The 25707-nt window shown below is 43.4% G+C and overlaps 2 protein-coding genes across 4 annotated transcripts in view; one reads left to right on the forward strand and one right to left on the reverse strand.

Annotated features, from left to right (window-relative positions):
* Nucleotides 1-17947, forward strand: part of GPR146 (G protein-coupled receptor 146) — a 90617-nt gene extending 72670 nt beyond the window's left edge. For 2 of the 3 annotated variants that reach the window (XM_077449077.1, XM_077449079.1), the window contains exon 2: nucleotides 15127-17947. In XM_077449077.1, coding sequence (XP_077305203.1) covers nucleotides 15169-16170 — 1002 coding nt within the window. In that variant the 5' untranslated portion in view covers nucleotides 15127-15168 and the 3' untranslated portion in view covers nucleotides 16171-17947. Of the gene's footprint in view, nucleotides 1-2912; nucleotides 3220-15126 lie in introns of those variants that run through there. The other variant, XM_077449078.1, reaches the window with a different exon arrangement.
* Nucleotides 1-25707, reverse strand: part of CHLSN (cholesin) — a 573216-nt gene that overhangs the window by 246043 nt on the left and 301466 nt on the right. The gene's annotated exons all lie outside the window — the stretch shown is intronic.

Here is a 25707-nt window from a genome sequence, read left to right on the forward strand (position 1 = left end):
AATATTTAACTTTATAACTAAAAAAAAACTAAAAACAACAAAAAAGGGCATACACACCCCTAAGCTACCTCCTCATAAACAGCTTATTAAAATAATGCATGAGAGAAAAAATATTCAGCATCATGAGTCCTGATGAAGTTCTGGTGGGCAAAGCGAAATGCGTTGATGTGGGGATGCATCCCCCTGCAGCACCACATAGCCATCTCCCCAGCATGACCATACACAGGATGTTAGCCAGAGCCACCATAGTGATTTATCCACAGGCTGGAAGCAACTTCACAGCATCGGTCATCTTTGTGGATGATAGGAAAAGCAGCTTGAATGCTAACACGTGCTGATATGGATGCCGGAGGATCTATGGACATGGTTCTGTGCGTACCCTCTGATTCCACAGTGTTCCCGCAAGTGGTTACATCGGCTGTGCTTGCAGTGGTACCCTCACTGTATGGGACTAGCTATTTAGCACAGGCCGGACTGAGGACACAAATAAGAGTCCATCGAGCAGGTATCGAGTACCAGCACACTATTCTCCACCTACCTAGCATCTGTCAGGTGTCATTTTAATGTGCTGTGCATTTGCAACCAATTTATACATCACAATTGAGGAAACCATTATATGACTGATATATGTCCACCTATCCTGGTATTGGAAGGAGCACTTTATCTTACATACATTTGGCTGCCTTGCCCAGTGCACATCCATTCTGCATGCAGTTGCTCACCCATCCATCAAATCATTCACTCATGCCTGCAGTTCACAGCCTACATACTGCTTTATGTTCTTATGCAGGGATCCTCAAACTACGGCCCTCCAGCTGTTGCGAAACTACACATCCCATGAGGCATTGTAAAACTCTGACATTCATAGACATGACTAGGCATGATGGGAATTGTAGTTCCTGAACAACTGGAGGGCCATAGTTTGAAGACCCATGTTCTTATGGTTCCCACCAGGCAACATGTAACCAACATTAATTATTATCCTTCTACTAATAAATGCCATCTCATGAACTGTAATTGAGACTATTCTGTCAGGCTGTGGTTTAGCAGTTACCAGTGGCAACGCATCATCCAGACATAGTATCATAGCATATGCACTTTATCAGTTATTTCAACTTATACTGTGGTGGACCGCTTGGAAATCTGTTGGTCTAGTTACAGGCACTCCATTTACCCACTGTGGTTCTAAGGTGGAGGGCTGTCTAGACCACAGATCCCTGGGGCATCCTATCCAGTTTTCTTTGGCCTTGGGTGCCCTCCTTCAGGGGGGTAGGGGGGTCTTTCTAGGGGTCGGTTATTGCCCCAGCTCCTTGTAGGGAGGATTGCTTCATAGGTTAGAGAGAGGGGGACTTTTTGGGTTTTGGTGGGGGTCCTGGGATATAGGGGGTTCAGCTGGCGTCAGGAGGAGGGGGGGGGGGATTTGTGATGCTGAATGTTTTTTCTATCACGTATGATGTTAATAAACTGTTTACAAGGAGGTAGCTTCTGGGTGTGTATAACCTTTTGTGTTATATTTTTAGTTATATGGCTTTTTGTGATTATACTCACCCTATATGATACACGGGTAGCACCACCTCGATGTAGACACTATCGCAGGGCTCCCAAGACCAACAATTGTTTTGGGGGCATTATTCAACTTTAGTCAGAGTTGCCCAGTTTGTTATGATCTACAAACTTTCCTTACCTGCATAGGCAGTTTTTTTGTAAAGGTGAACTAAGCCTTTAATCTGTACATAAGACGTTCCACATAAACTATATTACCAAAAGTATTGCACAGTTATGTTGGAAAAGGAAACCCTAAACTGTTACCACAAAGTTGGGAGCATGAAATTGTCCAAAATGTCCTGGTATGCTGACGCCTTAAGAGTTCACTTCACTGGAACTAAGGGGCCAAGCCCAACCCCTGAAATACAACCCCACACCATAATGCCCCCTCCAGCAAATGATTTGGACCAGTGCACAAAGCAAGGTCCATAAAGACATGGATGAGCGAGTTTGGGGTGGAGGAACTTGGTTGGCCTGACCTCAACCCAATAGAACACCTTTAGGATGAATTAGAGCGCAGACTGCAAGCCAAGCTTTCTCGTCCAACATCAGTGCCTGACCTCACAAATGTGCTTCTGGGGGAATGGTCAAACATTCCCATAGACACACTCCTAAACCTTGTGGACAGCTTTCCCAGAAGAGCTGAAGCTGTTATAGATGCAAAGAGTGGGCCAACTCAATTTGAACCCTACGGACTAAGACTGGTATGCCATTAAAGTACATGTGCGTGTCCCAATGCTTTTGGTAATTTAGTGTATGTAGTTGGGACGATCACTGGGTACCAACATCTCTGTTTACAGGGTAGTGGACGTAAAGAGGTGGATTTACTAAAGGCAAATAGACTGTGCACTCTGCAAGTTGCTCCAGAGCTTAGTAAATAAAGGGAACTCTGCTTTCATCATCAAATCACGTGCAAGCAAAAATGTTTTTTTTTTATGGGGGTTTTTTCTTGCACGTGATTGGGTATTCTTTGCAAAGTGAAGCTTCACTTCATTTACTAAGCTCTGGAGCACTTACACGTGCAAAGCGTAGAATCTATTTGCCTTTAGTAAATCCACCCAAAAGATTTTTCCCAAATTATAATTTTTAAGATTTATTTAAAGAGCACCTTTCACTTTTCTACATTCATTGAATGCTTTGAAAACAATTGGCTGCTTTTGGTTTCAGCTTCACTGCTGTTATACGTTAAGTCTGCTGTTGTTCATTGAAGTGATGCACATTTTGGCAGCTCTTTCACTTTGAAGGCAGGCTGTTTTTTAGAGAAGTGTGCGTGACGCATGTGCTGCACATTTCTCTAACAGGAAATGGGTGAGAGAGGGCGTCAGAGCAGCCCCGAGAGCATCAGGCACCTGTATGTCTGTCTCTAATCTCATCCCTGCCTATCAGTGGATGAGCCAACCTCCATTCTTGTAAACAGTCCACAGGGAGTGGCTAAGACAGCCTGCCAAGAAGAACTGAAACTTTGCGAGCGCAATACGAGCTGGAAAACAAGTGCAACTCGCGTGTGTACAATTTTCTAGTTTTTTTTTTTTCCACCGAGATGATGAAGCAGCAAAGTCAGCCTAGCTCAGACACAGAGAAACAATGCTCAGGAAATGTATCTGCTTCCTTCCTCTCTGAAACTTAACAGGCTCACTGCAGATCCTTACTAGAGCGAGGAATGTTCAGCACAAGGTAGGAGCTCTTTAATAACTAACATTCATAGTAAATCATTCTCTGTTGGAGGAATGTGCTGCATACCAAGAAGTTCCACAGTGTGGTCATAGTCCCCTCTGGCAGTACATCAGTTAATCCGTGTTACAGAAGGTCCATTTGTTGGATGGAAAGATCTTCTGATCTTGGAACAATGTCATCCTACAACTTCTTCGCTTTTCCTTACTATTATATATGTGTCAATGTTCTAGGAATTTAGAAAGATTTCCCAATGCTAAACTCAAGTTCATTTTCATTTTTACAAGGACAAGCTGACAACAATCTATAGCAACCAATCAATGTTTATTTGTGCTGTGGGGACAGAGAGTTCAAGGGGTAAGCGGTGAATTCACTAGAATAAACAGGCTTTTAATATATAAAAATATATACATATTATTATGTATATATATATATATATATTTTTTTTTATTATTATTATTATATATACATATATACAAAAAACAAAACAAACAAAAAAAGATAAATTTGACATATACTAATTTACAACCATCACCATGGTCACTAATGATAGGAAATGTTTTGCACATGCATGGACTACATTACTGCGGTATAATTTATTTATTACTTTAATAAGATGCTGCCAGACAACCTGCTGATGATTCATGTAGAGAAAGGAGCTGTTGCATGGTATAGGGGATTCAGGCTGTTCAACTTTCTGAAATTGTTTTTATTTATTTTTTTGTAAGGTCATAAATCGACCCTGAGTGGCTCATAAATCTTATGACGCACTGCGCTTGGTAGTTTAGACATAACTAATTGAATGTGTTCTTGAACTATATCCTCAATCTGAAAGCTAACAGAGGGAATATTCATGGACCCCAGAGCATGTAATAGTTATGTGTTGTTTCCATTCTATAAACCATGCAAGTTGGAATGGTTTATGCTTTATGTCAGGGGTCTCCAAACTACGGTCCATGGGTCAAATCTGGCCAGCTGCAAGATTTTATGATTTTTTTTTTGATGGGGACGCTCATGTAAGGGAAGCTCCGATATATGTGAGAATCTCATGTAAGGGGGACTTCATTATGGACTCTGATATAAGGTGGCTCTGATGGGCTCTAGCTTTTTTGGAATTTATTTGCCAGGTTTTAAAATTACAATAAAATTCTTAAGCAAAACATATTTGTTCATTTAAATTTAAGGTATTCATTTATATTTTTAGCCAGCAAATATTTGCAAAATATACAATGTGGCCTTGCAATGTATTTACTGTGTACTCTGAAATAGTTCCCGTGATATTTTCCAAGTCACGTAGTAGAGAAAGTTCTTCTTTGGCTATATGATACAAAGCCATACAAAATAATTCTATATATTCTACATTACAATATATTGAGCTTGATTAATATGCCCAATATCCCATTTTAAAAAAAATGGTTCAGGCTGGGTTCACACCTATGCGAATTTCTCTGCATCCAATTCGCATAGCAGGAGAATGTGAGCGGCTCTCTATGGAGTCGGTTCACATATCTCGGGGGGCAGCTGCGGAGCACACTGCACAGAAACGCTGCATGTTTTTGACTCCGTTTCAGGGCTGAATTAAGGCAAAGATTCGGCCCTGATTCATCCCTGAACCGGAGAATGGGGACGCACCGCGTTCCTGTGCGATACGCAGCCAGTTCCAGTGTAAACCGAGCCTTAGAAATGGTGAGGCTTAGGCTTTAATGTATGAAAGAGGGATTAGCAGTGATATAGCTTCATGTATTTAAGAAAAAACTTAAAATGATTGTAAAGCTTTAATTCTTTTATTTTGTAAAATCTCAACTGCTCTGTGGAATGGTATTGCACAGAGCACCCTGATCCACCTTTTCTTGGGTCCCTTGCTGGTGCTCCTGGCTCCTCCTCTTTTCAATGGGCTATCCCTGTTCTTTGCTTACAGGTTTTGATTGACAGCAGCAGGAGCCAATGGCCCCCACTGCTGCCTGTGAGAGAAAGGAGTGAGCTGTTGCAGACAGGCACAGTGCTGGATTGATACAGGTAAGTATTTAGGGGGAGGAGAGGCTGGCAATACTACTAACAGGATATTTTTTACCTTAATACAGGGAATAAATTAAGATTAAAATTCTTTGACTGTTGAACCACTTTAAAATTAACTTAACTAACATTTGTTAACCTACTGTGCAGGATATATTGCTACTGGCAAGTAAGAAGCCTGAGGCAAGTAAGCTAGTGAAGTAGAACTACATACCAGCAGCTAAATACCCAGTGGAAATACATCAGTGTGAATTATGTTATCTGTCGAAATATTTGTAATTCTGTTTGGCCACTCCTGAGATTCACTACCTCTGCCAGATGGCTAAAGCCCCGTACACATGATCTGAAAATCACAGGACAGATCGTCTGTTTTTTTTACTTTTTTATGCATGCTAGTCACATATCGAACATGAAGCGTTAAAGTTATAATAAAAAATCAGAAGTAATGCATTTGTATTGCATTTTCGAACGACACCTGTACTGATTAAACGGAAGTCGTACGATCTGGTATTCTACGAGAACATTTTTCATGCTTGTCCAATTGGATATTATCGGATGAACCGTGGTGATTAGCTCTCAAAACCTCTGTACTAACGATCCGATTACTGCACAATCACTTAGAAAGTGGTATTTTTCATACGATTTTCAGATTGTGTGTACGGGGCTTTAGCTAGGTCTCTGGCCCCCTTTTTCTCCATTTAAAGTTTGGCCTTTTTTAAAAACAACAAACATAATAATTACCTGCTCTGTGTAATGGGTTTGCACAGAGCAGCTGCGATGCTGCTCTTCTCGTGCCCCCCGCCGGCACTCCTGGCTCCCCCCCTTGACCGATGCCCCCAGTAGCAAGCCGCTTGCTATGGGGGCACTGGTGCGTGCTCTGCTCTATGCATCCATAAGACACAGAGTCACGACTCGGCCCACCCCTCATTGGCTCACTGTGCTGTGATTGACAGCAGTGGGAGCCAATGGCTGCTACTGCCTCAGCCAACGAAGAGAGGGAGTCCTGGGACAGCCAAGGCTCTCGTGCACATCACTGAAAAAAGAAGAGGGATTACCTTTTAAGGGGGTTGAGGGGGGAACAGCACGCTGAAGGTTTTTTACCTACACGCATAGAATGACAAGGACCTATCTCAGCCTGTGGTTGGATATTAAGGCCTCATTCAGACAAGCAAATGAAGGTGGATAGGTAGCTGCGTTCAGATGGAGATACACACTACCTCTAGAGGAAGCAGCACTCTGTGCATAGCCATAGACTTGTACAGGGAACATATTTGGCTGTGCCAATGCTGTGAGTACACACTGGGGGTTATTTACTAAAGGCAAATCCACTTTGCATTGAAAGTGCACTTGGGAGTAAAGTCGCTGTACATCCGAGGGGGACATGCAAGGAAAATAAAAAACAGAATTTTAGCTTGCACATGATTGGATGATAAAATCAGCAGAGCTTCCATTCATTTCAGATCTACCCCTTAGATTTAGAACGACTGCACTGCAAAGTGGATTTGCCTTTCATAAATAACCCCCAATGTGTACATGCAGCTAGTTTCATGGCCAACAAGAAAAAAATTTCCATTTCTCTACAGATACTGCAAATGTAAATGAAGCCTAAGGGAGCACCATAACACTGATACGTTTATCTGTGTGTTAGACATGTGGAGTGCAATGCAGTAGAACTTGATTGGCTTACAGTGCTGCCCGAGTCCCGCTGTACAGGGGATTACCGGAGGCTTATAAAGACAGATTGAGGTACTATATAAAATGCATTTACTGATTTTTAATGAATAGCTAACTGGATTAAATGTGAGTCTTTAATAGCTTCCTCTAACTCTGCTTTAAACAGCCAGCACTGAGTTTTAGACTTGGCCTTTACAGGCTTATTCTTCCCTATGGAACCTCTAACAATGAACCTGTACTTTGCTCCACCTTTGGTCTGGTAAATACATATCATTGAAAGCGTTTTGTTATATTGGTTCACAAACTACAAAAATACCTAATGATTTGCTTGAAAACTTGTAAGCTGATAGCTTCCTGCGCTTTCTGTGCACAAGGAAGGGTTAAAGGGATGAGGGGGAGGAGATGAGCAGAGATCTTTGTTTCATGTAACCCACCTGAAATGAAGTAGGCAGGGCTGACACCACATTCTTAGGAATTCAGAGCTGTGTTGTCATGTCAAAGAAACTGGTTGGAGCATACTATATTTCTGGAACATTAGCTGTATTTTTCTGTATTTAAAGGTATATACGTTTGGGAAATGTGCGTGCATTCCAATATGTACTAAACATATTTGTTTTTTGTTTTTTTTGCCTTGACATACATTTTAAGCTCACCGACGGACCTGATGACATTTGGCATTCCATCTCCCACACTGATAGGTACAGGGCCAGTAGCCTGAAGCCTCCTACACATTCTAGAAAACATGTACTGTAATTACCCGTTCCTGACCGCCACATAGCAAAGATACTGCCCTGGCCCTCCTCCGCAGAATCACATGTACAGTATATATGTGATCCTGCACTTCTGCCTAGGGGGCATGCGCTGATGGCGGGCTGCTCCTGCTTTGATTATATACAGCAGAAGCCAATGTGCGGGTGCTGGGCACTGGATGTCCACTGCCACCTGGCGATTGTCAGGCAGAGACACAGAATGGAGCTCCGGCTATGAAAACAATGCAGATCAGCCGTTCTGACAGGGGGGAAGGGCTGGATTTTGTGTCCCTGCAAAGCACTGGCTAGGCACACAGTTAACCCTTTGATCGCCCTAGGTGTTTAACCCCTTCCCAGACAGTGTCAATAGTACAGTGATCGTGCATATTTTTAGCACTGATCACTGTATTGGTGTTACTGGTACACACAGTGTCAGACTGATGCGATATTGCAGTCCTGCTATAAGTCGCTGATTGCTGCCATTACTAGTATATAAAAAAATAATAATAATCCAGTATATATTATAATAATCCATAGTTATAAATAAAAGTGATGTAGAGTTACCAGCATCTGACAAGTTATAAAGTTACAAGCTAACAAAGCTTATAACGTTACAAAGCTACTGGATTGTAATTTACAGTTTTCATGTTTCTTGACATAAAAAAATAGTAACGTTATTCAAGGGTCCGGTGAGGCAACAATTAGACACAATAATAGTTATTAATATACCATCAGCAGCACACATTTAATGTAGTACAGTAGAAACAATGGCGTCCAGAGAGAATATGGTCACAGTAGTAATAAACAATTAAAGTGATATTAAAGACTTGTTTTTTTGTTTTTGTTTTTTATAATAAACATGTTATATTTACCTGCCCTGTGAAATGGTCTTGCACAGAGCAGCCTGGATCCTCCTCTTCTCGGATCCATTGCTGGTGCTCCTGGCCCCTCCCCTTGCTGTTGAGTGCCCCCACAGCAAGCAGGTAGCTATGGGGCATCCAAGCTGAGCCACAGCTTAGTTTGTCCATTCAGACATGTAGCCACAGTTTAGCCCTGTGCCCTCTCTCTCTCCTGATTGGCTAATTGACTTTGACAGCAGTGGGAGCCAATGGCGCTGCTGCTGTGTTTCAGCCAATCAGGAGGGAGAGTTACGGGTGGCTGAGGCACTCGTGCACATTGCTGGCTAGAGATGGGGCTCAGGTAAGTATTAGGGGGGTGGCTGCACACAGACGGCTTTTTATCTTAATGCATAGAATGCATTGAGATAAATAAAACCTTCTGCCTTTACAACAACTTTAATTGAACTTTTATATTAATTTTTAACTTGACAGAAGTCAGTGAGCAAAGAACGCTGCAAATTGATAGATATTGGGAAGTTAGGCCCCCTTCTCTCTTGCAAATTAGCAATTACATACTGGAGAACCAGATGGGGTTCCTAATGAATAATTGGAGCAGCAGCCACATTTAAAACAATGGGAAACTGTCAGCTCCCGCAGCTAATCACGGTCACTTGCCTTTAATTGATCATTTGGTAACAGCCCCGTTTGCAAGTGTGAACAGGGCTTTAAACCACATTGTAAATTCTTGCTGAATAGCTGAAATGTGGACATTGGGAGTAGATAATGCCTCGGGCTTGGTGGTCAGTGGGTGTGAAAAAAGTATGTGGCTAAGTGGTAGACGTATTAGATCCCATCATTGGTATTTGTGGGAGGAGTAGTGCCCCATTCTTGGTGTCACCAGGAGGAATAGTGCCCCTTTGATGGTGTCAGTGGAAGAAATTAGGGATGCACCGAATGGGTTTTTTGGTGCCGAAACCGATACCGAAAATGAAAAATACACTAGGCCGAAAACCGAAACCGATACCGAAACAGCACCGATACCGAAAATGACTGTTTTCAAAAAATATTTTTATACAGGAGATGGTCAGAGACTGGGGACATGGTACAGGAGGTGGTCAGAGGCTGGGGACACGGTACAGGAGGTGGTCAGAGGCTGGGGACACGGTACAGGAGGTGGTCAGAGGCTGGCGACACGGTACAGGAGGTGGTCAGAGGCTGGCGACACGGTACAGGAGGTGGTCAGAGGCTGGCGACACGGTACAGGAGGTGGTCAGAGGCTGGCGACACGGTACAGGAGGTGGTCAGAGGCTGGCGACACGGTACAGGAGGTGGTCAGAGGCTGGCGACACGGTACAGGAGGTGGTCAGAGGCTGGCGACACGGTACAGGAGGTGGTCAGAGGCTGGCGACACGGTACAGGAGGTGGTCAGAGGCTGGCGACACGGTACAGGAGGTGGTCAGAGGCTGGCGACACGGTACAGGAGGTGGTCAGAGGCTGGCGACACGGTACAGGAGGTGGTCAGAGGCTGGCGACACGGCACAGGAGGTGGTCAGAGGCTGGCGACACGGCACAGGAGGTGGTCAGAGGCTGGCGACACGGCACAGGAGGTGGTCAGAGGCTGGCGACACGGCACAGGAGGTGGTCAGAGGCTGGCGACACGGCACAGGAGGTGGTCAGAGGCTGGCGACACGGCACAGGAGGTGGTCAGAGGCTGGCGACACGGCACAGGAGGTGGTCAGAGGCTGGCGACACGGCACAGGAGGTGGTCAGAGGCTGGCGACACGGCACAGGAGGTGGTCAGAGGCTGGCGACACGGCACAGGAGGTGGTCAGAGGCTGGCGACACGGCACAGGAGGTGGTCAGAGACTGGCGACACGGCACAGGAGGTGGTCAGAGACTGGCGACACGGCACAGGAGGTGGTCAGAGACTGGCGACACGGCACAGGAGGTGGTCAGAGACTGGCGACACGGTACAGGAGGTGGTCAGAGACTGGCGACACGGTACAGGAGGTGGTCAGAGACTGGCGACACGGTACAGGAGGTGGTCAGAGACTGGCGACATGGTACAGGAGGTGGTCAGAGACTGGCGACGCGGTACAGGAGGTGGTCAGAGACTGGCGACGCGGTACAGGAGGTGGTCAGAGACTGGCGACGCGGTACAGGAGGTGGTCAGAGATTGGCGACGCGGTACAGGAGGTGGTCAGAGACTGGCGACACGGTACAGGAGGTGGTCAGAGACTGGCGACCTGATAAGAGATAAGTGCAGCCAGTGTGTGTTGCCCCCTGTGATGCAGCCAGTGTGTGTTGCCCCCTGTGATGCAGCCAGTGTGTGTTGCCCCCTGTGATGCAGCCAGTGTGTGTTGCCCCCTGTGATGCAGCCAGTGTGTGTTACCCCCTGTGATGCAGCCAGTGTGTGTTGCCCCCTGTGATGCAGCCAGTGTGTGTTGCCCCCTGTGATGCAGCCAGTGTGTGTTGCCCCCTGTGATGCAGCCAGTGTGTGTTGCCCCCTGTGATGCAGCCAGTGTGTGTTGCCCCCTGTGATGCAGCCAGTGTGTGTTACCCCCTGTGATGCAGACACCGATGCCCCTCTGCAGTGAAGAGAGCCGTCTGGTTGAATAGAGCGCCGTGAACATCACAGCTTTAATTTCAATAGCTGTGTGTTCCCCGTCGCGCGCCGTCACACACAGCCCCTCCCCCTTGTCCAGGCACTTTGATAGACAGATCACCCGTCCAATCTGGACGGGTGATCTGTCTATCAAAGTTCCCCGGACAAGGGGGAGGGGCTGTGTGTGACGGCGCGCGACGGGGAACACACAGCTATTGAAATGAAAGCTGTGATGTTCCCGGCGCTCTATTCAACCAGACGGCTCTCTTCACTGCAGAGGGGCATCGCTGGCTGCATCAGTCCTGCGCTATTCACCCGCATCATGGGAGGCACCAGGGGCGGGGCGGGGGCAGAGTTCCGCCCAGGCCCCGCCCCATTTTCGGCTCAATTATCGGCCGTTTTTTCCTTTCGGCAAATTGCCGAAAAGGGCATTTTCGGCCAATATGTTTCGGCGGCCGAAATTTCGGTGCATCCCTAGAAGAAATAGTTCCCCACCTATGGTGTAAGAGGAAGAATTTATGCTCCATCATTGGTGTCAGTGGGAAGAATAATACCCCATTGTCAATGTCAGAGCGAGGAAGAAGTGTCCTGTGGGCCGGATAAAGGCAAGCAAGCGGCCACATCGGGCCCGCGGACCTAGTTTGGAGACCACTGATCTAGACCATACTTCTATTCCGGAACAAAAGTCCTGGCCATGTCCTCAAGGGTAAGGCGAAAGTGCTAGATATCATACATGAAACCGCCTATGTTTTGCTTCTTACTAATGGCAAAGATCACTTGCATATTCTTCCACATGACAACCCTTGACGTAATCCTAAGACTATATATGGATGGCAAGAATGCAAGCAGCATTTGACATAAATCCTGAGAATATATACCAATGGTGAGAATGTGTTGCCACTTGATGCTTATTTTAGCCAATTCCAAAGACGATAAAATAACATAGCACACCTGACCTCATAAGGACTGGCCCTATAAACCGCTGCATCTGCTGGACGATTAATACATTGAAGGAGGTATGGACGGTATATGGGTCACTTGTATTATTACAAGCAGCAGAGACCTCAATCTTCAATCAGATCGTGTGGCAAGGGTTTCTATACATACATCAATTATTTAACGATGCTCTTGCATAATTTAATCTTTGATGTATTTTATTGATAAACTGCTATACAAGCTAAATTGAAGCACAAAGAATACAATACAACAAAATGAATTTTCAGTTTTTACTGCATGATTCCAAGTGTAGCAAGCAGTGTTTAATCACTTAGGTCTTAACACAGTCAGATCGTTTGTTAGAAGAAACATTGCTAGCTGTACTTTGTAACTGTAATGATAACCGACAGCTCTCAGGGTCATGCTGGATACAATGAAAGATATTCATATGTAACAAACCTTACCCTTCACCGTGTATCAGACACCATACAGTATATTTGATGATGCACTGAATAAAACAAGCTATTTTTTTACACCACTACATCCAATTTACCACTAATTTCACTTTAAAATGACTAAGCGTTTATCCGGAAAATATTGGTGTATCTGTCAAGCTGTTTTCCTGTATAATTATCATTAATGGCCACTAACTATGAATCATCGGTGCTAGCAGACAAATATACCAAATTAAATATGTCATCCTTACATGAACAACAGGAAGAGACTGTGGTAGGGGTCAGACTGGTTCAATGTGGACTAGAAGCTTCTTGCATATTACACAGGATGAGTTTGTCTTTGCTCGGAAAGAGACAGGTGTAATGGAGGGACATCTTGATTGCCTATAAATGTATCCATTTCCACCTGAATTTTAAAACTGGACTCCGGGCACATATCTAAATACATAGATGAAATACATATGTATAAGAGTGCCGTTTCTACTGTCAAAGGATTTGTATTTCTATCCACCACCTGGTACTGAGGTTTATACAGCTCTGTCATATAACACAGCTCTGTCTGGCAGGGCAGAAGACCCATTTTTTTTATCAGCTGCCGTTAAGGAACAATTGCAGTTCTTGTCCCTTCCCCGGCCTGTGACTTTACCCCTTTTCAACGCCGGGCACTTAAACACCTTCCTGCCCAGACCAATTTTGAGCTTTCAGCGCTGTCGCACTTTGAATGACAATTGCGCGGTCATGCTACATTGTACCCAAATGAAATTTTTATCATTTTTTTCCCACAAATAGAGCTTTCTTTTGGTGGTATTTGATCACCTATACGGTTTTTATTTTTTGCGCTACAAATAAAAAAAATACCGAAAATTTTGAAAAAAAAATGATTTTTTTTTGTTTCAGTTTCAAAACTTTGTAAATAAGTACGTTTTCTCCTTCACTGATGGGCACTGATGGGGCTATACTGATGGGCACTGATAAGGCGGCACTGATGGGCACCAATGATGTGGCACCAATGAAGTGGCACTGATGAGGTGGCATTGATGGACACTGATATGTGGCACTGATAGGCGGCACTGATGGGCGACACGGATGGGTGACACGGATGGACACTGATGGGTGGCACAAATTGGCACTGATAGCTGGCACGGATTGGCATGGATGGGCAGCACGGATTGGCATGGATGGGCGGCACAGATGGGCATGGATAGGCGGCACAGATGGGCATGGATAGGCGGCACAGATGGGCATGGGTGGGCACTGATAGGCGGCACAGGTGGGCACTCATAGGCGGCACAGGTGGGCACTCATAGGCGGCACAGGTGGGCACTCATAGGCGGCACAGGTGGGCACTCATAGGCGGCATTGGTGTTATACTGTACTAATGGATGCCAATCAGTGCCAAACAATAATGCATGCCAATCAGTGATGCCCATTGTGGGCACTGATTGGCATCCATTATGGGCACTGATTGGCATCCATTGTGCTGACTGGCATCCCTGGTGGTCTAGGGAGGATTACCTTTTCCCTGGTGGTCTAGTGGCGTCCCTGGTGGTCCAGTGTGGGCATCCTCGGGGGGGGCTGTGCTGATAATCGATCAGCACAGACCCCCCCTGTCAGAGGAGCAGCCGATCGGCTCTCCTCTACTCGCGTCTGACAGACGCGAGTGAGGAAAAGCCGATCACCGGCTCTTCCCATTTACACTGTGATCAGCCGTGATTGGACACGGCTGATCACATGGTAAATAGTCTCCGTCGGAGACTCTTTACCGAGATCGTAGTTGCCGGATGTCAGACTGACATCCCACAACAACGATCGCTGCGATGCGCGCCCCTGGGGGCGCGCAGCGGCTCATAATCCTGATCACGTCATATGACGTCCGATCAGGATTATGAAACCACTTTGCCACCGTCAATTCCCTATAGGGCGGGCGGCAAGTGGTTAAAAGCAGCAGCAGACCAATAAACTCATGCTTCTGTGCTCTCTGTTCCTATCAGCGTGTTTCATGTTAGCATGTGAGTACTGCAGCACAACCGATTAGCTCCTTGTGCTAACTTCCTATCTTCCAGTCTGATCCCACCTTCCTTCCCCCTCCTGATCAGCTCTGATGTGAACATTCACAGATACATATTAAAGGAAGGCCTCTGGTGAAAGTTCTAAATTGAAGAATATATGGGGTACCATCACCTTAACAGTGACAATAATGGGGGCAACAGGAGACAATTCCCCCAGGTGTCTCCATATATTGTAATAAATGGATTATCTCGGTATTCATGCGATTTACAAATAAAGGTAAAAAGTTAACTTTTTACCTTTATTTGTAATCCTTCAGGTACTGAGGTAGTCCATTTATTCCAATATATGGAGACACTTGGGGAAATTGTCCCCTGTTGCCCCCATTGTTGTCTTATAGATACACAGGATCTTGTGAATAGGCCAAAGGGACAAGATTCACCAGACCTAAGCAAGCATGGTTGCAAGGCAATACTGAAGAATACAACAAGGCTTGATTTCTAATTCATTGTATGTCTTAGTTAACAACATGGTAGTCCTGACACTTTTGTAATGGCTGGTAGCAACTTGATATGTAATATAATATTGTTGTAATTCTCCTTTAACTTGCTCTCATTATTTCTTCCACACAGCTCAGCTGGTGACCAGCTAAGACGCCGCTGACTGGTCTCACTATGTGGAGTTGCGAAGATTTTAATTACACTGACAACATTCAAGACCAGCGTCTCTGCCATGATTTCCATCTCGTCCTCTTTGTCTTGTCCATTCTCTACCTCATCATTTGTTTCCCAACCGGTCTCTGCTACAATGTTCAGCTTGTGCTGGTTAATCTCTACAACAAGGCAACTATGACCATGCCAGATGTGTACTTTGTAAATATGGCAATTGCAGGACTCATCATCAATGCTGTGGCCCCAGTGTACCTTCTAGGACCAGAGTATACCAAATGGTCGCTGTGGAGCTTCGGCAATGAGGTTTACATTACTCTGCTAATTCTCTTTAATGTGTCATCTTTGGTGATCATGTATTCCACAACATTGCTCAGTCTGGATTATTATATAGAATGTGCACTACCGAGAACTTACATGTCGAGTGTCTACAACACAAAGCACGTCTGTGGGTTTATCTGGGGTGGAGCAGTTTTGACCAGTTTTTCTTCTCTCCTGTTCTACATCTGCAACCATGTATCGACTAAAATCATTGAATGTTCCAAGATGCAGAATCAAGAGGCAGCTGATGCAATTATGGTCCTTATTGGATATGTGGTGCCAGTTCTTGCTGTACTGTATGCTTTGGTCCTTATTTTACAAATTCGAAAAGAGGAAACTCCCCTTGATCAGGATTCTGGAAGACTGGATCCATCCGTGCATCGGCTTTTGATTGCCACTGTTTGCACACAGTTTATTTTATGGACGCCATATTATGCTACACTAATGGTGAACACATTTACAGACATTCATGTGAAGTCCACTGACCACCGTTTCATGAGGACATTTCACTTCATCGAGGGTTTGTCTAGCTTCTTGGCCTTCTCAAGCAGCTTTGTGATGCCTCTACTACATAGACACATTAACAAAAACTTTCACAGCAAACTCCAGAGATTGCTTAAAAAATTGCACTGTGGCAATGAAGGTTGTGCCCATGAGCGCACTGTGGTTCAGCAGGTGATGACTTAACGACAGATGGTGTTACAGTAACTTGGTTCTCCATCGATCTAACCTCATCCATAGTAGTGGATGAAAGGTGGCTGCTATAGATTAAGCTCTGAGCCTTAGCATGACCACACTGCAAATATCATACTGCATGTCATGTGATTATTGATTTTTGTTTAGTCATGATTAGCTATGAAGACTAATTTATACTGACATGTTTGAAATGTGTGCTGAGCCTTTTTGGTGAAAAGTTGACCAAGAAGCAGAGCTGGAGTCGTAACTCTTAAATGGTGCTGATGATGGAAACTGTGGGGTTGGAATAGTTCCATAAAATAGTGCAAGCAAGGTTTTGTACAAGCCTATAAAGAATGACCTAAGCATGTATGTATGGTTCAACCACAACCTCCAAGATCTAACTATATATCTGCAAACAGGCAACGCATCCTTGCGTTGGCTTATCTACGTATTCCACTGAAGCATTTCTTTGAAGTTTTATAAGCAAAGACATTAAACCAAAATTAGGGGGTTAAAATGCATATGCACCCAAAATAATTTCCTTATTCTGGAATGGAAAGTAGAGGAGGTTCTACCACCTGTTGAGTCTTTACTGCTGTTGCTGAACTGTGAGTAGAGATCTCCAGTAACCCTAACACAGCTGTAAGAAGCTTTTCAGTTGAGTTATTATTGTCACTAACCTGAATTTTTTATGCATTCCTATGGGGACCCCACTAAAAAGCAAGAAATATATGGAAAACTCAAAGGTTAGTGACAATTTGTCTTAAATGGCTACCCAAGCCTGTCAAGGCTATGATGGGTGGTCATGGACTGCCCATTGTACATACCAGAGAATCATCTGGTGGGCCATCGGTGTGAGGGTCCTTTCACACAGGCGGTCCTCCTGTGGACTCCCTCTCCACTCACTATGCTGAGATGGACCTGTCAAGAGTCCCACTCTCCTCTATGGGGAGATCGGATGAAAATGGACTGCCTGTCCATTTTCATCTGATCCCATCCCATCTGATCCACCAGACGGATGGAAAATAGGGTCACCATCCATCTGTATTTCCCGGACAGGAATGGATAGCAGCGGATGTCAGCAGACATGTCACCGCTGACATCTGCTGCCCCATAGGAGAGAATGGAGCGTCCGATCAGGTATGCCTGAAAAACTGACAGGCTGACCAGATAGGACAGCATGTGTGAAAGGGCCCTAAGCATGTGTAATCAGTAAAATATATATATATATATATATATATAAAAACCTAGCCCATAGTGACCACAAACAAATTAATTCACAATTGTAGGTTATCGTAAATTTAGTATAGCGTATGTTACATTTGAACCTCTAATGAGTTTGGTGTCTTAATTTAAAAGTGGCTTTTCCAGGCTGACACTGATGTCCGGGTTGCAAAAGATCTTCCTCAACAGGCCTAGACAGCAGGAAATAGACGCAGCAGTGGATAGACACCTGCCACATTTCTTCCACAAAAAAGAAATATGTTTTAGGTGGAGATGCTCTTTAACCATTCCATATAAGTAACTGCAAAGCACTTTGATACTATAGAAAAGTATTATATTGTCAGTTTTCATTAACACAGAGTGAAGTGAATTTGTATTTTTTTATCTAATGTATGTGATAAGCCTTCTTTTTACCTGACTACTAAGTGAAGAAAATCGGCAAACACCAAACTGGTGAATTATTGAAGTTATCTATCTAGCTGTACATGTCATCATATGGAATCTACCTTGCCAATATTATTCAGCAAGGAGCCATAATAAATATTTTTAAGGAACAAGATAATGCATGATCATTTTTAATGTCATTAAAGAACAGCTTTGTATTTAAAATGAGGAACTAGATAAATGAATGCCTACTTAGCAACTACAGAGGCAGCGTGCACAATAACAGCTCTCCAAAAATCAACAATTTCACAAGCCTGTTTCTAGCAGCCCCCCCAATCCCCCTACTATGCCATGCTGTTTAATATTATAGATCATGCAGGTATCGAGCAGGGAAAGCTCCTGCTGCTTCAAAGGAGCTCATCAATGTGTTATACCAGATAAGTCCTCGTCAACTACAATACAACTAATGAGGATTAGTCTTGTGCAGGAACAAAAGTGTGTCATTACGCGTTTTTGGCCGTCAGAGGCCCAAAACAACAACAACATTTTTTCTTCTAAGGAAAAGGTTTTACTAAAACTACAATAATGTTTTGTCACTCCAAAAATATAGAATTTAATGGAGTTCTTTTGTGCTGCTGGATCCTGAGGACAATTATCCAATAACTCATCACCGCCCATTACGTCTCTGATTTACCTGTGTAAGTTGACAGACAAATTACATTGACTTTCTGAGCCATATTGCAGAATTACGGGCACATAAAACCTTTCTTATCTTTAACTTGCTGCTGCCAAATAACATTCTAATGGTCCACACCCACACATTCGTTATACATTCCAATTACATTTTATTTACCATGTTTCTCTTATGACTACAACAAATGAAGACCCATAAAAACGATGATTCAAATTATTTTTATATGGGAAAAACACAGTAAATGCATTTCTAAAAATGCACAAAGCCTGGAATCTTGGGGAAATGTTGTCTTTCTACAAAACAGACGTCAGCCAGACAAAGCACAACAAAATGAAAAGCATCAATTCGTACACATACAGAAAGCTAATAAGGAATGAAACACAGTAACTCAGAGATTATACAGAGTACTGTTAAATGTTTGTAAAATTCCGATAACTATATTTTTTCAAGCAACTAATCATAATTCAACGATAATAAAAAGCAGGCGTGTTTTTAGCATATTCTGATAAACTGCACATCACCAGACTTTGTATTGGTTTTGAATATGCTTGGCAATCTAAAAATGCTATGTTGTTCAAATATTCCCTGTTTTAATTTAACAAGGATATTAGCAATCATATGAAAGCTAGTTGCAGATTTACCTGTGGTCCTTAAAGTGGCACTAAATCCTCATTCGTTCTAAAATATCAAGTATGCCATGGCTGTTTTTTTTTTTTAACTCTCTTGCCATAGTTTTCATGCTTCTTTTTGGTCCCGTGCATACTCCCTATCCTCCACTGATGCACCTCACTGCTGCTAGTGTAGAGTAAGCAATACCGTTATTTCTGGTCACATTCTCTGCTCTATGTGTACTACAGGTCTCATAGAGCTGAATGTATCTATAGGTACATGTGTAGTCTATCTTTGAGGAGATCAGGAAACAGTGAAAATGCTCGCATACACAAGGGGGCATGGAAAACAAACGCAGCCACCCTAGAACAGAGAGTCTGTAAACAGCAGAATAAAAATCTTGATCTTGAGAGCTGAAACAAAGGATGAGATAGAGGGTAGAGATGGGTTCGGGATCCTAGTCCCAACCCATCTGCCCAATCCCACCAGGAAGCCAACACTGCACACCACTAATCACAGGCAGCGAGATATTTCCCAGTCTGTGCAGCTGCGGACCGGGAAACGCCTCAATGCCTGTGATTAGTGGTGTGCAGTGTTGGCTTCCTGGCGGGATCGGGCAGGTGGGTTGGGACTAGGATCCTGAACACACCGGAGCCCATTTTTAATAGAAGGTTCATTTTAGTTATATTTAGACATTGCATTTATTTTTATTTTTTTTTAAATGTGAGTTTAGTGTTACCTTATGGGATGAGTTCTTCCAAAAAATAATTTTTAACTTGAGTGTGGACTTTGATTGCCTGAATCACATTTGGCTTCTAATTCTGGAATTTCCAGCTTTGCCCTCCCTTCCACGGAACTTTCTATTAGTTTAGCAGGAGAACAACATCTGCTGCATTCTTCATAACATACAATAAATAAGAAGCTATCAGAAAGAGATTTCCTCTAGACACAGCAGATCGGCAGCCCTGAGATTTCTTGGAAAGAGAAGGTACAACCAAAGTCCATAAGAGAAAATAGTGGGTGATGGTAGTGTGCACTGGCCAGCAATTTAGAAGGACTTTTCAGCGACCATATAGAGGAAATATCTGTACAGAGAGTCAATGTTCAGAAAAATACAAGCAGCTGAGAAAGTCGCCCAACTTGCATGCTAGTTCTGCGTCACTGACTCACAAGCAAAGGCAGAAGATTTGCATGACAGACAGACTAGAATTTTCATAAAGCAGGTCAGAAATTGTAGCTTATTTTTTTTCACGTTAAGAAAATAATAGTTGTTAAGAGCAATCATATAAAGTGCACCAAAGATTCATGAAGCACACTATGGAAAGCATATTACGGTAACAACATTTGTGTAGGTGTTATGGCATTTTACCACGCTTACATGTCCTGATCAAAAGCAGAAAGCAATAGAATTTTTTTTTTTCAAGTGTTGTCTATAAAACTTTTTCTACCTCCTACCAAGGGGACAACGCTTTTCACTTTCATTAATTGTACCATCTTACAAGTATGTATCTCCCATACTTGTCAGTAGTGCTTTGTAGTCTGTAAACATGTTGGCAAGTTGGAAACAAAAACATTTCTTCTGACATGTTTTGCATTTGTTTTTTACATTTGGATTTAACAAGCTGCTATAGAGGTGTTCCTCATCAGAATTAAAGTCCGCAAACACTCAAATCCCATGTACCACGCCACACCAAAATCTTCTAACTTGGCTTCTACTATCTTAACTGGTTGGTGGGTGATGACATCTCTCCCGCATGCGTGCAAGGTGTGCCAAGAATGTACACCAAGCTGCTCATGTAGCAGAAGATTGTGAACAGGCAGGTATTTTAAGTGCAGAAGAGACATAACATGCGTCTTCTACAAAAAAAACGACCGCCTGATCACAATTTTATTGTATTTTACTTATATTCAGCTTTTTGTGCCAGTTAATGGTATGGCCAAAGTTTGTGGACACCTGACCATCAAACTACTATATGAAAAAAGACTTGAAACCACCCCTTTGAGTTACTGAGTTGAGGCGTTTCAAGTGAAGAATACTATAAACAGAATGAAAAGATACTATAGACGACGCAATGCTCCCTGCCTTGTGGCAACAGTTTGGGGAAGCCATTATATGTTCCAGTACAAAATCAGCTCCATAAAGAAATGGTTTGACAAGTCAGGAGTGGAGAAACTCGAGTGTACTGCATAGAAACCTTGCCTCAACTATGTTGTGAAATACTGACTGCAAGCCAAGTCCAACAATACCTTACCCTACAAATCCTCTTTTGGCTGAACTGTAAAAATGTAGTGGGATACCTTCTCAGAAGAGTGGAGGTCCCAACACCATATTATTGCACGTAGTTTCGGATGTCTAACAAGCTCATACAAATGTAATGGTCACAAACATTTGGCTGCAGTGTAAAAGTACTGTCCCGATTCTAAAGTTTGTTTCGGTAAACTGTTCAAGTGCCAGAGAATGACAATTGGTGGCTTTCGTACAAAAGAAAGATTGCATATTTTTCTTAAAGAGGGATTCCACCGAAAAAAAAATTATTAAAAGCCAGCAGCTATAAATACTACAGCTGCTGACTTTTAATAAATGGACACTCACCTGTCCCGGGGTCCAGCGATGCCGGCAGCCAAGGCCGATCGCTCGCTCGCTCGGCTCTCGGCTGCTGCAGTCACCATTCTAGGTGAGGGAATCTGGAAGTGAAGCGAATCAGCTTCACTTCCCGGTTCCCTACTGCGCATGCGCGAGTCACGCAGCGCAATAGGAATTGCCGGCGCTGTCACTGGGACCCGTGTGTGTCCCAGCAGACAGCGCGGCAGGACAGGAAATGACATAGACTCCCATGGGAGTCTATGCCTGGAAGTGGGTGTAAATACCTGTCTTTGACAGGTATCTCCACCCCCCTCCCCCCTGTAAGGTGCCAATTGTGACACCGGAGGGGGGGGAGGGTTCCGATCAGTGGAAGTTCCACTTTAGGGTGGAACCCCGCTTTAACAGTTTGTGCTGCATTTAGTGAAATACACCAACAAAATACAGCATTCTTTAAATATTGGTAAAACAAAGAAACATATTTCTGGATCTAATGGGGACACTCCCATTGTTGCTAACGCAATCAGTTTTTTCCTTTCAGATTCAGTCATCTACTCACTTCTCATGCTCATCGTGGTGCCATTATTTGGTATATATCAAAATGTTTTAATCACATTTTACCATTTCACACAATTCAATGGTGAAAAACTTAAAAATAAACATCAAAAATACATATGACCTAAGTATGTAATAACTAATATAATTAAAAAAATGTCAGGTTTATAAAATGGAATATTCTGACTGGACTTGGCATCATTTAATAAAGATTTATGTATTTGGGTTATGCATTCCTTGATGTTTATATTATCACCAAACCAAGCTTTCATTGAAGGAAGTTCTAAAAAGCATGCTGTCATTGGCCAGAGCCGCGATGACGTCACTCCTGCGCATGGTCGTGGGAGCCACTGCTAACGGCATTATCGGCGTTAGCAATGGCACGCTCAGTGCGCCTGCATGCGCCATAGACAGAGGTGCCTGTCTTTTGCAAGTATCTCGAGATATTTCTTGCACCTACAGGTAACCCTTAATCTAGGCTTACTTGTAGGTAAAAGTGGTCTGTAAGGGTTTACAATCACTTTAAAGCATATAGTAGTGACATCCCATCTGTCAGCATATATGACATTACTGTGTCTGGCTTGTCAAACTGTACTACCTCAAACAACTCCTCACAAACACTCTGGGCACATACATTACATAAAATAACTATCAATCTTTGTCAAAGGCCTCTCTGCATTCTATCTTCTTAATAAAAAATGGAGATAGCAAAATCTGGTGCAGCTCCGCACAGGAACCAATCAGCTTCAAGTTTTTGTTTTTTGTCAAAGCTTAATTGAACAAGAAATGTTAGACGCTGATTGCCTACCATGCACTGTTGCACCAGATTTTGCATTCTCCAGTTTTAGTAAATCAACCCAATATCTATTAGGATAGACCTGTCCCCAGTAAAGTTCTGCCAGCCATTTTGTGGTTTGTACCAGCTTTCCACAAAATAAGCCTCATGTATAAAAGTGTTCAATAGGTAAACCAGTCAAATTCCTCTATTTATTATAAAAAAAAGTGAATTAAAAACCTTTTTGTTGTGGGCCAACTGACCTCTTTCCTTTCAGTCACTTTGACACATGAAGGAGGCCCTTACCCCAATTAAAGCCAAAGTGCCCATTTGACAGTGGCGTCTTTATCTAAACCAGTGATGGCGAACCTTGGCACAGCAGATGTTTTGGAACTACATTTCCCATGAAGCTCACCTACACTGCAGAGTGCATGAGCATCATGGGAAATGTAGTTCTAAAACATCTGCTGTGCCAATGTTCACCATCACTGATCTAAACCAAACTAGGTGGGTGTAGCTTGGCAAAACAGGTGTGATTTTGTCTTCATTTTGGGCATGGCTTAACAGATTGAACAGGGGCTTAAAGATGTCCATATTTTCTCAATATCTGGAGGTATGCCTAGATTTTGTCATTTAAAATCATCCAACACGTAAAAAAAAAAAAAAAAAAAAAGGCATTATAAAAGAAGTACATTATATTTTTATATTTTGAATTTTTTCATTGCTACCTGAAGGATTTATTCAGATGCAGATGCTTGATGTTTCTATACAGAATGACATGCATTCAACTATATTGCCATTGGGTGAAGGTTGATTAATGTGCAACTGTAGGGTTTAAAAAAAAAAAGCAACAAGCAAAGTGCCATAACCCATTTTAACCAATCACAAATCATTTCTTTCTTCACTACTTTAAATAAAAGTTGAAAAGTGATCAGCTGCGTCTAAACTGCATATCACTTTGCACCATGTTATCAGAAAGCGGCGTCAGTGTTATACACAAGTGATAGTGAAGGGCATGGATTAAAAACACCTAATAATTTACAGACTGTCCATAGAACTTGTAAATGCTAAATTATTTTCAAAACATAAAAGACCTTTGTGGAAAGCTAAAATCTCCCAGTATTATGTGTGTATCTATATACAGTATATATTCTATAAACAGATTTCAACAATACAGATAATCAAGTGTCCTTAGCATGTCGTTGCCATGTACTGCACCTGTGCCTATGGCTGCAAAAAAAATCAAATGAACCCAGTGTTATACATTTCCTACATGATGTATTATGATATCAACCCAATTAAAACAGTATTGCTGTGTCTGTCGTTACTGCATTGATTTTGTTCAAGCAGCTCCTTCTCTGGATGATCAATAAATGGGACTCAAACGATTTAATTATTGTAAATCTTGCAGGACATTCTATATCGGCCATAGAAAGAATCTCTGCTCTGAAAGGCACTGGTTTTGGGATTGCACGCTATTAATTGAACATGTAAAAGAGGACCTAAATACAAAAAATGAGTTTGGGTCTGAAGGGCCTCTATGATACTTAATACATGAAAGTGAACCAAGGTAGTGCCTCACATTACATAACAGAGGGGGACATCTTTGTAATGGCCCTGTACAGACGTGAGAAATCAGTTAGACCCCTTTTCACACTGTGGCGTTTTTCAGGCGCTTTAGCGATAAAAAAAAGCGCCTGTAAAGCGCTTGAAAGAAGCCGCAATTGCAATCCCAATGTCCGAGTGCTTTCATACTGAGGCGCTGCGCTGGCAGGGCGTAAAAAAAAAAGTCCTGCAAGCAGCTTCTTTGCAGCGCTTTTGGAGCAGTGCTCCTAAAGCACCCCTTCCCATTGAGATCAATGGGAAGCGCCTGAAAAACGCCTGAAAAGCACCTGAAAAACGCTTTTGGCAGCAGCGTTTTGTGGGCGCTTTTAACCCGTTATTTGGCCACCAGCAGGGGTTAAAAGCGCCCCAATACGCAACGAAAAACGAAATTCCGTTAGTTTAGCGGTGCTTTACGAGCATTTTCCGAGCGCTGACATTGTGAAAGGGCCCTTAAAGCACTTGGGCTTTCACATTGGGATTGCAGATGAGACGTCTTTCAAGCGCTTCACAGGCGCTTTTTTTAACGCTAAAGCGCTTGAAAAACGCCTGAAAAACACCCCAGTGTGAAAGGGGTCTTAACCACTTCCCACCCGGCCAATGCATATATACGGCCGGGTGGGAGCCGTCTACTCATGACAGGCCGTTCAGGAACGTCCTTCAGGAGTAGCGGGATCGCAGCGGCGCGATCCCGATGTGCTCGTGTCACCCGGACACGGCAGATCTCAGATCGGCAGGAGGGCTCTGTGATTGGCCCTCCTGATCACATGACGGCCGTGTCCAATCACGGCCGTCATGTGATGTAAACAAACAGCCGGTTGCTAGGCAATCGGCTCTCCTCTCCTCACACGGAAGTCACCGCTGAGGAGAGGAGAGCAGAACGCTGCAGCCGGCTGATGATCAGTGAGTATGGGCTGCTTTTTACAGCTTTTTACTCACTGATCATCAGTGTAGTATAAACACACAACACACCACACAGTACAAACACAGTCCCCACATATGTCCCCAAAACACACATGTCCCCAAAACATACATGTCCCCAAATAATAAAAACACATGTCCCTAATAATAAAAACATGTCCCCCACATATGTCCCACTAAAATCACATGTCCCAATGATTA

The sequence above is a fragment of the Lithobates pipiens genome, unplaced genomic scaffold (genome assembly GCF_037356315.1).
Source record: "Lithobates pipiens isolate NorthernLeopardFrog02 unplaced genomic scaffold, aLitPip1_a1.2 Scaffold_22, whole genome shotgun sequence".
Taxonomy (NCBI): Eukaryota; Metazoa; Chordata; class Amphibia; order Anura; family Ranidae; genus Lithobates; species Lithobates pipiens.